Source organism: Tinamus guttatus, unplaced genomic scaffold (genome assembly GCF_059628265.1).
Source record: "Tinamus guttatus ecotype Peru unplaced genomic scaffold, ASM5962826v1 Tinamus_guttatus_pri_ptg000261l, whole genome shotgun sequence".
Lineage (NCBI taxonomy): Eukaryota > Metazoa > Chordata > Aves > Tinamiformes > Tinamidae > Tinamus > Tinamus guttatus.
Window position 1 is genome coordinate 825,339 of NW_028288795.1, and position 12,422 is coordinate 837,760.

At 42.5% G+C, this 12,422-nt stretch overlaps 1 protein-coding gene across 1 annotated transcript in view; it reads left to right on the forward strand.

Moving 5' to 3' along the window:
• Positions 1-878: 878 nt before the first annotated feature.
• The window catches only part of KDM4B (lysine demethylase 4B), a 65,362-nt gene continuing 53,818 nt past the window's right edge, over positions 879-12,422 (forward strand). Inside the window, exons 1-4 of the mRNA XM_088527111.1 lie at positions 879-1,067; positions 2,673-2,848; positions 3,784-3,898; positions 5,125-5,318. Of these exons, the coding sequence (XP_088383237.1) occupies positions 927-1,067; positions 2,673-2,848; positions 3,784-3,898; positions 5,125-5,318 (626 nt within the window). The 5' untranslated portion in view covers positions 879-926. The remainder of the gene's footprint in view (positions 1,068-2,672; positions 2,849-3,783; positions 3,899-5,124; positions 5,319-12,422) is intronic.

Sequence of the window (12,422 nt, forward strand, 5' to 3'; positions counted from 1 at the left end):
TTGGAGAGCTGGGTATTGGATCTGCCCAAATTAGTGAATGATGGTTTTTAGCTGCAGGAGACAATGGAGTGCATCTACAGTCTCTTTGGAAATGAGTTTTCTGCCATGCTTGATTAACGTAACAGTATGTCATTTATTTTATTTTATTTTTTTCTTGTCAACACAAAGAATGTTTTAGTAGCATCTGGAATACTTTTTGGCTAGTTCAAAATCACTTTAAATCAAACCTACTTTACTTGTGATTTCCAAGTCACATTTGATGCCGCGTTACTGGATGTTGTGCTCTTTTCATTTGAAATGCTGCACTGCCCTCTGGTGATATCCTGCCTATATTGTAGGAACTTGGGTTTTCTGGCTTGGAGAATATTCCCCGTAGTTGCATTTGCACCTGAAGTGTCATTAAAACCTTTCGTTTGCCTAGTAAGCTTCCAGCATAAACTTTCAAAGGCCATTTAAAAAAATTGTTATTTCATCTGGAGTTGTTTTGGGTTTATTTCCCCTGCATTTTGAAGTAAACAGTTTTGAATGCACATTTATAGTTGTGTGGCATTTTCCTGGCTGGAAATGAGACTTGGTGCCAGTGACATTCCGTGTTTCCGAAGGGAGTCCTGCTGCGGGCCGTCGTACCTGAGCTCCTTCCTCTCCGAAGTGTCTTGAAGACTTAGTGGAGTCCCTTGGTGTTTGGCCCTTCTTGGGGCCCTGCTAACAAATAGACTAAGTGGATTTTTGGTCAGAAGCCCTTCAAAACCATGTTGGAGGATAGCTGAAATGCTCTCTCATTAGCGGGGGAGTGAAAAACATGCTCAGGAATTTCCATGAGATTTAGCAGAGAAAAAGAAATCTTTTTCCTGCTTCTCTTCTCTGTTCTTTTCTTATTTCTTCCCTTTTGGATTTCACTGTGCAGGTGTCAGTATCCTACTGGAAATATGGGGTCTGAAAACCCAAGCCCGCAGAACCCTGGCTGTAAGATCATGACCTTTCGTCCCACCCTCGAGGAGTTCCGGGACTTTGGGAAGTACGTTGCCTTCATTGAGTCGCAAGGAGCTCACCGAGCGGGGCTCGCCAAGGTGAGTGGCTCTGGCTTAGCTACTGCAGGGCACTTTCCTGACTACCTTACATGAGACGTCTGTGAAATAGTATCACTTGGAGGCAATTTCCTTGCAAGGAGTGAGGCAGAGCCTCATTTTGGAAATGGAACTTTTACAATCTCTGTGTTTTGATTTACAGAGGTAAGGGGGGAGGGATTTCAAGCCCTTCATAAAAGAAGCTTTTATTTGAATAAAGCATTCTGCTGATCCCTAACTAGAAAACAAAGATATTCCAGTGCTTCCAGAATTGGGGTAAGGGCTTTCCCAGGTGCTGCTCCTGTTACTGAGGTATAGATGCAGATAGTTGTGGTCCTCAACAGCTGGAGGTCAGAAGTATCTGTCCTTCCATCCTTATTTTACACTGAGATCGGTGAAATATTAAGAGAACTTTTCATGGGAAAGTTTTAAATTTCAAACAGATTTGCCTACAGATACTTAGGAAAAAAAAAAAAGGCAGGACTAACTGAATAGAAAGATTACTTCTGTGGCAGTGTCTGGTTGCACCATACGCTGAGAGATTCATTTGTCCTGACAAGGTAGTTGTCCGTGTAGTATTTAGCAGAACTTAATAAAGCACAGCAGGGAAGAGGGGTAAAGCTGTTAGGCATGAAATAATATTTACTTTTTTATTAAAACATAGGTCAATTACTGTTTTTATTGCAGCTCTAAATAGAGCTGGGTACTGATAAAAAAAAACCTCTGTAAAATGTTTCCTTGTCTGCTCAAGTGTACGAGCAATTATATTCTGCGGGACCAATAGGGAAGATTATTTTAATAAAAGCTGCTGGTGAATTCCAGATGTCATAAAGAAATGCCTACCTGTAGGACTAAATCTTAGTGTTTCAAGTTAATCTTCGTGTCTGGTTACTGTGACTGCAGTTCAAACCCTTTTAATGAAGGAGGGCTCATCCTGTCCTGGAGGAACCATGCTCACGAAAATCAGTGACTTGTGCTTCCATTCCCATAGCCTTTTTTTTTTTTTTTTTTGGGTAAATCCATAAACAAAGTTAGATGGCAGATACATTTTCTTCATCCTACACGCTCACTGAATGCTCTTCTGGTTGTTCTCTGATCTTGAGCCTGGAATTATTGTCAGCTGTTCTCTTCAAAATTAAAGCTTTTTCTTCCAGATTCAGCACTGCTTTATAGTGTTTTTTTGCATAGCACTGAGAATGGGGGGAGAGAGCTATTCAAAACAGTTTTCTTTTGGGGGGAGAGAGCTATTCAAAACAGTTTTCTTTTGTCCTTCTCCACCCCCTGGCCCTTCTTCTTTAAAAACTATTTGGAACCCTGATGTGTCACCTACAAAAACAGAAAGAGCAATAGCAATAGCACAGCAGGATTGTGGGTTTTCCTGGTTTTGAAAAAGCTGTGAGCCCTCTTGGGATGTTAACGAGTCCTGTATTTCAGCATCTTCGGAACAGGTGGCTTGTCCCACATGCTGGTTATTTGAGATGGTGCAGTTATTTGATACCCAACAGCAGCAGGTTGAAATACCTTCCACTTAAATGTGTTTTTCTCAATAGAAGCGTTTGCCTCTTGTGCCCATGAAGTTTTGTTTGCTTATTTTTCCCTCCTTTCCAGGTCATTCCTCCGAAGGAATGGAAACCCCGGAAAACCTACGACGATATAGATGACATGGTTATCCCAGCTCCTATCCAGCAGGTGGTTACTGGGCAGTCAGGGTTGTTCACCCAGTACAACATACAGAAGAAACCGATGACTGTGGGAGAGTACCGGCGCCTGGCTAATAGCGAGAAGTACGTTACTGCTAATTGTTGCCTTATGCTGCAGACAGAGTGTTCTGTGTAAGGCCCTTTCTAAAAACAAACTGAAAGGAAAATGTAGCCGACGTTATTAAATCAGAAGCATTTTGGTGGAAACAACTTTTTCTTGAAATTTTAAATCCAGAATCTCAAACGAGTTTAAAACTTGGTTCTCTTGAAGTATCTTTGATCTTTTTTTTTCTGTGAATTGGTACGGAAGGATTCTTTGAAGTCAGTCTTTGGCTAAGGATATACCTGAAAAAATATCTTGAGACACAAAGAAGAGCTCTTGGTTTAGGAGTGTTTGTTCTTGTAAGAGTGTTTCGTTACTGAGGTATCAAATGTCGGTATCTTGGAGTGCCTGAACTGAAGGCACACATGTCCCTAAAGTGACTGGAAGCACTGCAAAACACCTCAGTTAGCTGAGACAAGTTAACTCTGACACAAGCTGCAGTTGCAATCTTTCCAGATCCACTTTCCCTGAGCTCGGGAGTATCTTGGATTTTAACCCAAGCAATCCTGACAAACACATTCAGCCTTAAAAACTGCTAGTAAAACACATGCACGATGCTTTAGCTGTTGTTCAGCAACTTGTCCATAACTTTATTTCCTGCTTCCTTAGGGATGGTGAGCTGGTGCGTCCCACAAATGCTACTGCTTTGAGATGCTTAGCTGGAGGATGCTATGAAAACACAAAGGGATTGTTTTTCACTGTTGCAAGTCTGCTTTTACTGCGTGTTGCTCCCAAGGATCTGCTGCCCAAACTCTAGCTAGTGTCTTTTTCTGCCCGTAAAAGTTAGGTGTGCCTATTGCAACCAGGCCTTTTACTAAGCTGAGGAACTCGTGCTGCTCTTTAGTCTTTTTTCAGTCTCTGGTGAATGTTCCTTGAGTCTTCTTATACACCCTTACTTTTTCTGTGTTTTTATCAGGTATTGTACTCCTCGTCATCAAGATTTTGAAGACTTGGAGCGTAAGTACTGGAAGAATCTCACATTTGTCTCACCAATTTATGGAGCTGATATCAGTGGCTCGCTGTATGATTCAGTAAGTGAAAAGCTCTATTTTTATGTATGTTATGAACACTGACTTTTATTCCTGTTTACTCATTAGGAATAGTACTTCAGAATGAGTTTTTAGATTTAGCAGCCTTGAAAAGGCAACTTACACCTTTATTCTTCTCTGATTAGCAAAGTATGGCTAAAGTTCCATCGCTGTCCAAAGAAGTATCTTCTGCAGTGTCCTGAATATTAGTTTTGTTTCCTGCAAGTTCCTATAAGCAGAAGTTACATAATAGGATTGCCAGCCACATCTAAAAGAACATTTCCTATTGTTCAATTACTTTTATTGCTCTAAGCACTGACGTATCAGAGTAGCAAAATACATTCTCTCTCCGTGCTCCTTTTCATCTTGCTTTTCAGCTGCTCCTTTTCTATATCCCTTTACCTTCTGCATCCTCTTTTTCTTTTCCTTTCCTTTTTTTTCTTCTTTCATTTCTTTTTCTAAAGGTTGATTTAGAAAGTTTCAAGATGAGCAGCTTGAATTTCACTTAAAGTCACTCCAGCTAGTAGCGTGAAGATGACTTTGCTTTTACATGTATCTGTTAATTAAAAGCATTAGCGAAAGGGGATGAGAATGAGATGATTAATTTCTTTGGGGAGATTGTATGACTTTTCAGGTGATACTGAAGTTAAAGGTTTGTATCAACTTGTGTTGCTTTTCTGTTGTACCAGAGAAAACCGAAACAGACAGATTTTTTCTTCTCATTGGTCTTTCTATTGAACTATTTGTCAACAAAATTGTCTTTCCTATTCTTTATGTGAAGTACCTGGCTGATGGAGCGGTCTCTGCCTCTTTCAGTCTCGTGTTCATGATCAGTTGATCTCAGACATTCCCTACATGAAGAATGTGATCTAAATGGAATATGCTAATGAAAGAAGTGTATTTTGCCTTTATTTTTTATTTATTAGTTAAATAGTTACATAATGATGGAGTGTCTCAGAGTACAAATGCCTCTTTGGAGAGCACATATAGTTAGAAACTAATAAGCCCTTAACCACAATGTAGTGTTAATACATCTTTTTTTATGGCTATTGATGAACATTTAGAGTAAACTTAATGGAAATGAGGGGAAATTAAATTAATGCAAATACAGGAAACTCTCCAGGATAACATTTATAATCACCCTTTAAGCTTCAGTCTGGTTGTGGGATATTCTGTGGCAGCAAGTTCTGATATGTTCCAATAGAAAACAAACTCCTTTTGAATTATAGGATGTGGAAGAATGGAATATTGGCAATCTGAACACCCTCTTGGACATGGTAGAACATGAGTGTGGTATTATCATAGAAGGTGTAAACACTCCCTACCTCTACTTTGGGATGTGGAAGACGACGTTTGCTTGGCATACAGAGGACATGGATCTCTACAGTATCAACTACTTGCATTTTGGCGAGCCAAAATCCTGGTAAGTGACACAGACAGATCCCCTGTCTCTACTGAGAAACCACTGCGATATCCTTTTATTCTTCGATATCCTTTTATTCTTGTTTCAGGTATTCTATTTCTCCCCAGAGTGTAATCTGGATACAAAAACAGTTCTTAATTTACAGTCAAATGAAAGTATTTAATGAATGTCGTTGCTTTAGCTCGAACAATTGAATCTTGATAACATTATTAAGGTGCCTTTCCATGGAAGCTTAAGCTAATCCCTGTCTAAGTTGTTGAGGGCCTAATTCCTGACTTTCTAGAAAGAAAGAGGAATTAAGGAGGCTTGTTGACATCATGATTAAAAATACTCGAAAGTGATTTCAAGATTTGTGGCTTTTTGAAGACTAAGGCACAAGGTAGAATATGGCAGACAAAATGGTGATGGGAATGTGCAGACATTTTTAAAAGCGCTTAAATAGAGAGTGACTGTTGTTCAAAGCAGACGTTGCTTGAGTTACAATTTCTATAGTTTAAATATATAATTTATATATTTATAAATATTTAATTTATAGCTCCAGGTTGAGGTGTTACTTTTTAATGGCTGTTTTTTTAAAACGCTGTCAGTGCGTGGACTGGTTTGAAATAGAGAAGAAATCAGTAGATAAGGCTGAAATTACAAAGCTAGGAAATCTGAAATAAGTGGGTTACCCAGGACTAGTATTCTCTTTTTGGAAGCCTCCTATCTAAAAGTATAACCAGAGGGACTTAGTAACCGAGAACTCTGCTGAAAATCCTCATGTGACTAATAAATATTGACATTTGCGTGCAAATTAAAGCTTAAATGTCACTGTGGAGCTGCTGTCGTTGTGCCCGGGTACTCGCAGACAAGATCGTCCCGTTTCTCTGCAATACGAGTCCCCAGGGACACTACATATCTCTAAGCTGTAAGTGCCTGCGGGCCAATAAAAACTACCAGCAGCAGAGGTGTAAGGAACAACTGCAGTGCTCCTGTCCAGGCTTGGAACGGCGGCAGGAGGGCCGAGGCTGTAACATTCAGCCACAGTCTTGGTGGGAATGTTTAAATGTTTGTAACACATCCCAAAGCTGCTTCTCCAGCACGCCCGGTTCTTTGTCCCTCAGGCACATGTAAGGGGTTTACAGAATCACTTGTGTTATCCGTGTTAAACACATTTGACTTGAAGAAGCAAATCTCCGGATTAGCAATGAAATGTGATATGCTTTCCCTCTGGATACTGTCATTTTTTGTTTTTTTTTTTGCTTTGTTTTCCCCTGGGTTTTCTGAAGTGGTTCGTTCAACATCATTTTTATTTGGCCCTCATCTCCAGCAGATGGTGCCACCAGCACAGCAGAAGCCACCGCTCGCAGTGACCATCGGCAGAACCAACGTCCTCTTTGGTGTGGCTGTTTCAACACTTCCCTATCCAGGAGTTGGTTTCTCTAGGAGTTGTACACAGAAGTGACCAGGGGCTTGGATTAGGCCCAAATTAGACTTGAATCAGGGCTTTCATCCTTATGGGTTATCAGTTTGTCTCTTTTTGGCTTTCTTTTTGTTTCGGAACTCCCACTAAAGGGGTATGTCTTTCAAAAAGAAGGAATCAGAGCAGATTATCTTGAGAAGAAAAGCTGGTTACAGCTTGAAAATAACGGCTGTTCTGTTTTTTTTCTATTTTAAAGAAGACCCGCTCAACATATTTTTAACTTCTTGCACAAAGTGTTTTTAGCTTAACCAGAACCATTTGCCTCCTTGTGTGCATCTTATGAACTGCATGGATTGTGGAAAGATGATAAAGTTTGCATGAAGTTTAGCAAATCTGGCACATATAAGCGTCTGTATTTTGATTCTTGGCAGCTTTGATTTCTGTCTGATCCTGTGGAGGATTTGGGGGAGATGCTGGGGAACATCTGATATTTGCCTCAGGGCTTTCGGTTGCTGTTGAGCCACCAGTGCTTATAAATGGAATAGGAGCTTCTTGTAAAGGAGCTTAAGTCTTTCAAGGTTTTTTAAAGGTGCTTTTTGCCATGCTTAGAAAGGAGGGTAGGATTTGTATCCAACCATTCCATGCTTCTTTAGGCTTTTTAGGGTAAATCTAGTTCTGTAAATCTAGTGCGGGGTGGCGGGGGGGGATGAGGAATTTGAGGTCAGGTGTTTTTGGTGAAACATTTTGCTGTTTGAATGAGCTTTTCATATAGATGACAGACCGTATGTAACAGGAACACAGATGTGTTGTGACAAGATGCCGTGGCTGCTTTGGCAGGGCTCTCTTGCTGTTCCCTTAAGCGTGTGCTGGAGTCTGCCGCGTGCCCGAGTCATTGCGGCCCCGTTCCTCGCAACGACAGCTCCTGTTAACGAGTTCCCCAGCTCTCCTGTGTGCGGGCACTGGCTTTGAACAAGCAAATCCGGGCAGAGCTGGAGCCGTTCAGCCGCACGAGCAGTTGTGCATGGTCTGGGTACGGGTGCAGCGATGCCCAGGGGCAGTTGGGGGAGCTCTTGGGCTTCAGCAGAGACTCCAGGGTACAACCTGGCTTCACTCAGAGATGGCTAAAATGTTATTCTGGCACCACCTCTGTGGAAATTTCCCAGCTCCCTTCATCCTTTTTATAGACTCTTTGACTCTGACAGTGATCATCTTAGAAGCACCTCAGGGAATAACAGGAGTGTGGAGAGTTTCAAAGTCTACCACTTTGGGGTTGAGCTCTAAAATAAGAGGTAGAGTTATTGTTTGGTTGTCAGAGAAATTTATATTGTGAAGCCAAGCACTCTCTATATTGGTAGTGTTCTGCCTCAGAATTGTCTGTTAAAAACATAACTCTTTCTTCATGCCTCTCATAAATTACTTTAGGCTACTTTAATCCAGGCTGTGCAACCAGAGCCCTGCTTTGCAGGGCAGCGAACAGGAAGAGTGAGAAGCCACCAGCTCTACTTCGTGATGAAGGAGAAAGAGGAATTGGGCCAAATGAGGCCACTTTCAGGGTCATGCAAGAAATCAATCCGTGTTTATTTTCTGTGGAAGAGGTGAAGGGTTGAATTACCATCTCAGAGAGGTCTGGGTATGTTCAGGCTATGAGCAGCCACCCGGGTAGAAGGAGATAGCCTTAAAAAGGAATCTTTTGTAGGTCAGGGTGGGGAGTTATTGAAGGCTTATTTTGTTTGCATCTTCCACTTCTCTCTCTGGAATTTGGACTCTCTCTTAAGCAACAGGTGTTTTTGGGGTGCTGTTGGGACTGGAGTTAAAATAAATGTTTGTGTTTTAACAAATAAAGACGGTTTCTTTGTACACCCTAATTAACAGCTGCTTGGTCATACAACTGCTTGATTAATATGTGTGTCTCACTGCAGAGAAGTCCCGCTGCCAACACTTTCTTGTACGGTTTCTTTTCCATTAGCTGAACAGAACAAGCTGTAGCAAAACGAGTTCTTTACACAGTGCTGTGTCACTGGGGATGCAGGTTTAAAAAAACCTGCAGCATTAAGTGAAGTGTTCATGCAGCAGAGGGTCACCCAGTGATGAGGAGGAAGAAAAGAAGGATGAAAGATGTTTTTTTTTTTTTTTTTTCTGCCTCCAGCCTCATTAAATGATGTATCTATGCCTGTAGTTGCAATGCATTTATATCTTAAGTCCTCTCTTGTACTGAAGAAAATGAGCACTGTCTTCAGCTAGCGTGACTGCTACTGGCAAGTCAGCCCTCCTGCCCCTTCTTGCCTCTTCCTGATCATCTTCTCTGATACTGTTTCTCAGGCACGTGCATCTGCTCTATGTAGTAACCCCACCTTTGTTGTTTTTAACAAGAAAATCACTGCGATAGACTTGAGAGGTGATGCGGAAGGTGTGGGCGCTTTCCCCCAAACATACCAGGATTTTAGAGCTGTTGTGTAACGTCATTTTAAGCTTCTTGGGTGGGGAGCTGCCAGACTGAGTGTCTTGCTTCTTTCTGAAATTATAATAAAATGTCCCTTTTACATTAGTAGTTTAATTATAACCTCGTCATAGTCAATTTTCTCAAAAGTTTAATGTATTTCATTTTGCAGCCCTATATTAAACCTCTTGTGGTAGCAGTTTTTACTGTATCAATTATACATATTATGTGTAATTACCTTATACATTCATATGCGGAGATCTAAAATACAGCATATTGTCAAGTAATGCTAACAGAAGCCTTATTTTTATAATGACAAAAGCAACAAAACTGAATGCCAAGGATAATACTATGGCTATTATGGTATTTTTGAGGAATGTGTGCGTCTCAGCCCTTGCAATTGCAAAGGTGTGTTTCGAAATGCTGGGATACTTGGCCAAAGCTTCATTCCCCTGCTGTAGAAGCATGTGAGTGCTCTCTTTAGATATGGATTAGGACCTTGCATCCCAGTTCTGTAAGTTCTCTTCCTGCGTTGGACACTGCTTGTTGTTTTCCCTTCTCAAACTGCAGTTAGTCCCGTGGATTCAGTGCAGCAGGTGGGTCCTGTGGTCTCGTACTCGGCACTTGCTGCCCCGACCTGGGGGCTTCCAGGGACCTTCCAGTTGCTGCCTCAGAACATCTCTGTGAAGGAGGTTGGTGTCAACCATCCTACCCGCTGCGGCGTTACGGTGCAGAACTGTTGTCGTAGGCTCCTCAGTGCCTCGTTGAGCTCATTTAGCCAACGGAAACACCGCTGGGGAGTGACTTTGCAACCTTATAAGCGGGTGTACGGTGCAACCTGAACCAGCTCGGGTAAAGCTCGGTGTCCAGGGAAGGCTGCTCAGGCTATTAGTGTCCCCTGCCCCTGAGCAGCAGGCAGCATTCCTGCATTTGCAGGCCTTTTTTGGAGTAAGGAGTACCAAAAGTAGCTTTAAGTTGCTAAAAATCATAGTAATGTGGGTTTAATTGGGTACATTTCTGAGGCAGTAATGTCTCCATCATGTGTTGTCAAAGTTATACACCTGACTGGGTAGCAAGGTTATTTTTCTCAGGTATTTTGTGGCTGATGTTACCTTATAGCAAGAATATTTGATTTACATTTTCTAAGTGGAGTGTTATATTGTGTTCTTTCAGAAACTGCAGGTGTTAAACTAGAGTGACACTGTGGATGGTAATTGATTTTATAAAATGTCTCTGTTTTCTTATCATGATGGATGTTTAATCTCTCTTTAATTAAAATAGGGAGCCAGCTTTGCCTTTTAAGTTATATGGTCTCCTCTCCAAAACATTCCCTTGCTGAAAGTGGATCATGCCTAATCTGTTTGACTTTGATATCACATAGCACGCTTTGTGCCAGAGCAGCAGTTTATGCAGAATTAAGGACAAATTACCAGAAGAATTTTAAAATAACATGATTAGATGGACGCACCGGTTGCAGAATTCCAGATGCGTGTTTTAAAATGTAATTGTATCTTGTAAAAGTCTTAACACTGTTTACCCAAAAGTACACAGAACTCTTCAGTTCACATCCGCTAGCATTTCTGCTCTCTTTCCTCCAGGTCTGTAGCAAAGTTTTCCATGTTAGGAGAAACCTCGTTGTAGGAATCAAGGAAAACCAGGCCATGGAAGGACTTGCTTGTAAAATCTACATTTTAATGAATTCTACTTATCTGTTCCTGCTGTCCTCAGCAGCAGGGACAGCTCACTTTTTCCAAGGGAGATTTAATGGGGGAATTTAGGACAGGGTATGATGGTTTGAGGGGGCCTCTTTGCTCGCGCTGGTGACATTACTAATGCAGCTGCAGATATGCGAGCGCTGAGGATCTTGCTCCTGATTTTGCTTTTTGTTACTGTCCCAGGGATCGTTGCAGCTGTCTTGGCCAGAACTCTTGTCCTAGCCTCCCTCCAGGACAGCTGCGTTATTCCGCTCCGTCTCTCCGCTTCTAGCGCTCTCACATGTGCTGCAGTTTGTGGAGAGCTTCGTGTAATCTCGTTTAAAGCAGCTGGGTTTAGCGCCGGGTCCTGCATTGCCTGGTGGCAGGGGGAGGACATTTGTCCCTTGTGTCATTTATTCCCTCCTGACTCTTGTGCTCCCTTGGGGGCCTTTGTGCGGGCTGGCTGAATCACCGGATCGATCACACGTGATTGTCGCCCTCATTATTGGGATCCGTGTGGCCTTGCACCCTGCAGAGCCTGCTGGTTTCTTAAAATTAGATTAGCAGGAGTCGCATCCACCATTTGCCCTTGCGGGAGCTGAGAGCCCTGAATTTGTTACACTGTTACTTGCCATTTTGCTCCATATGGAGTTTTCCTGAGTTTTACTTTTCCTATTTCTTGGGTTAAAGGAATTTCCCAGAGAAAGTTTCTTAACCTTTCCCTGTTCCTGCAAGGTCTGCATCACCCTGCAGGGGAAGGGGGTAGGTTTGGCTTGGTTTTAAGTGTGGGCGCTCGGTTGCTGTTTGTTCGCTCCGAGATTTCCAGCCCTGGTGGGGTAGGAGGGACAGGAAATGGCTGCTTGGCAGCGATGGGCTCCTTGAAGCTCACAGATCTCCTTCCAGCCTCTGCTATCCTGTGTAATGGGTTTTACAGCTCTGCAGTTTTGGTCGGAGAAAGTAGAATTTATGGTGATGTTTGATTTATAGATTAACTGCAACATCGTTTGCTCTCAGACTGATTTGGCAAAGCAAGGCCCTTTTCTGTTGATGAAAGGGATAGGGGAAGGAACAGTGGTATTCATTAAAAGAAATAAAGGGGAAGTGAGATAAAGTATGACCAGGCAGAGGAGCTTTTCATTCTTCTACCTCTTCCACAACTGCTAGGTGAAAGCTGCCTCGGAACAACGTGCCTGCATTGAGCCTCTGCGTGCACGTTGCCCTGCTCGAGATTCATGAAAGGAAAGATGTATTGAGATGCAGAGTTGCATCCCTCTGTAATTCGCTGATAAATGAGAGCAGTGCAGCGGTGAGTTATTAATGCTGCCTTTCAAGCTTCATATACTGCAGTCATTAGTTAATCAATAGAAACCACGCTGCACTCGTGGTGTTCGGCGCAGCCTCCCCGCGCTCCTGGTCCCCGCGGGGCTCCCGGGGGCCGTGGGTCTCGTAACGGGCCTGCTGCTGCCTCACGGTCTGCTGCAGTGCAAGGCCTGGCACGTTGTGCAGAGACCGAATCTTAGGTGACAGGAGTGATTTTAGTGTAGTTAAGTGATTAAACCAAAGTGCATGAA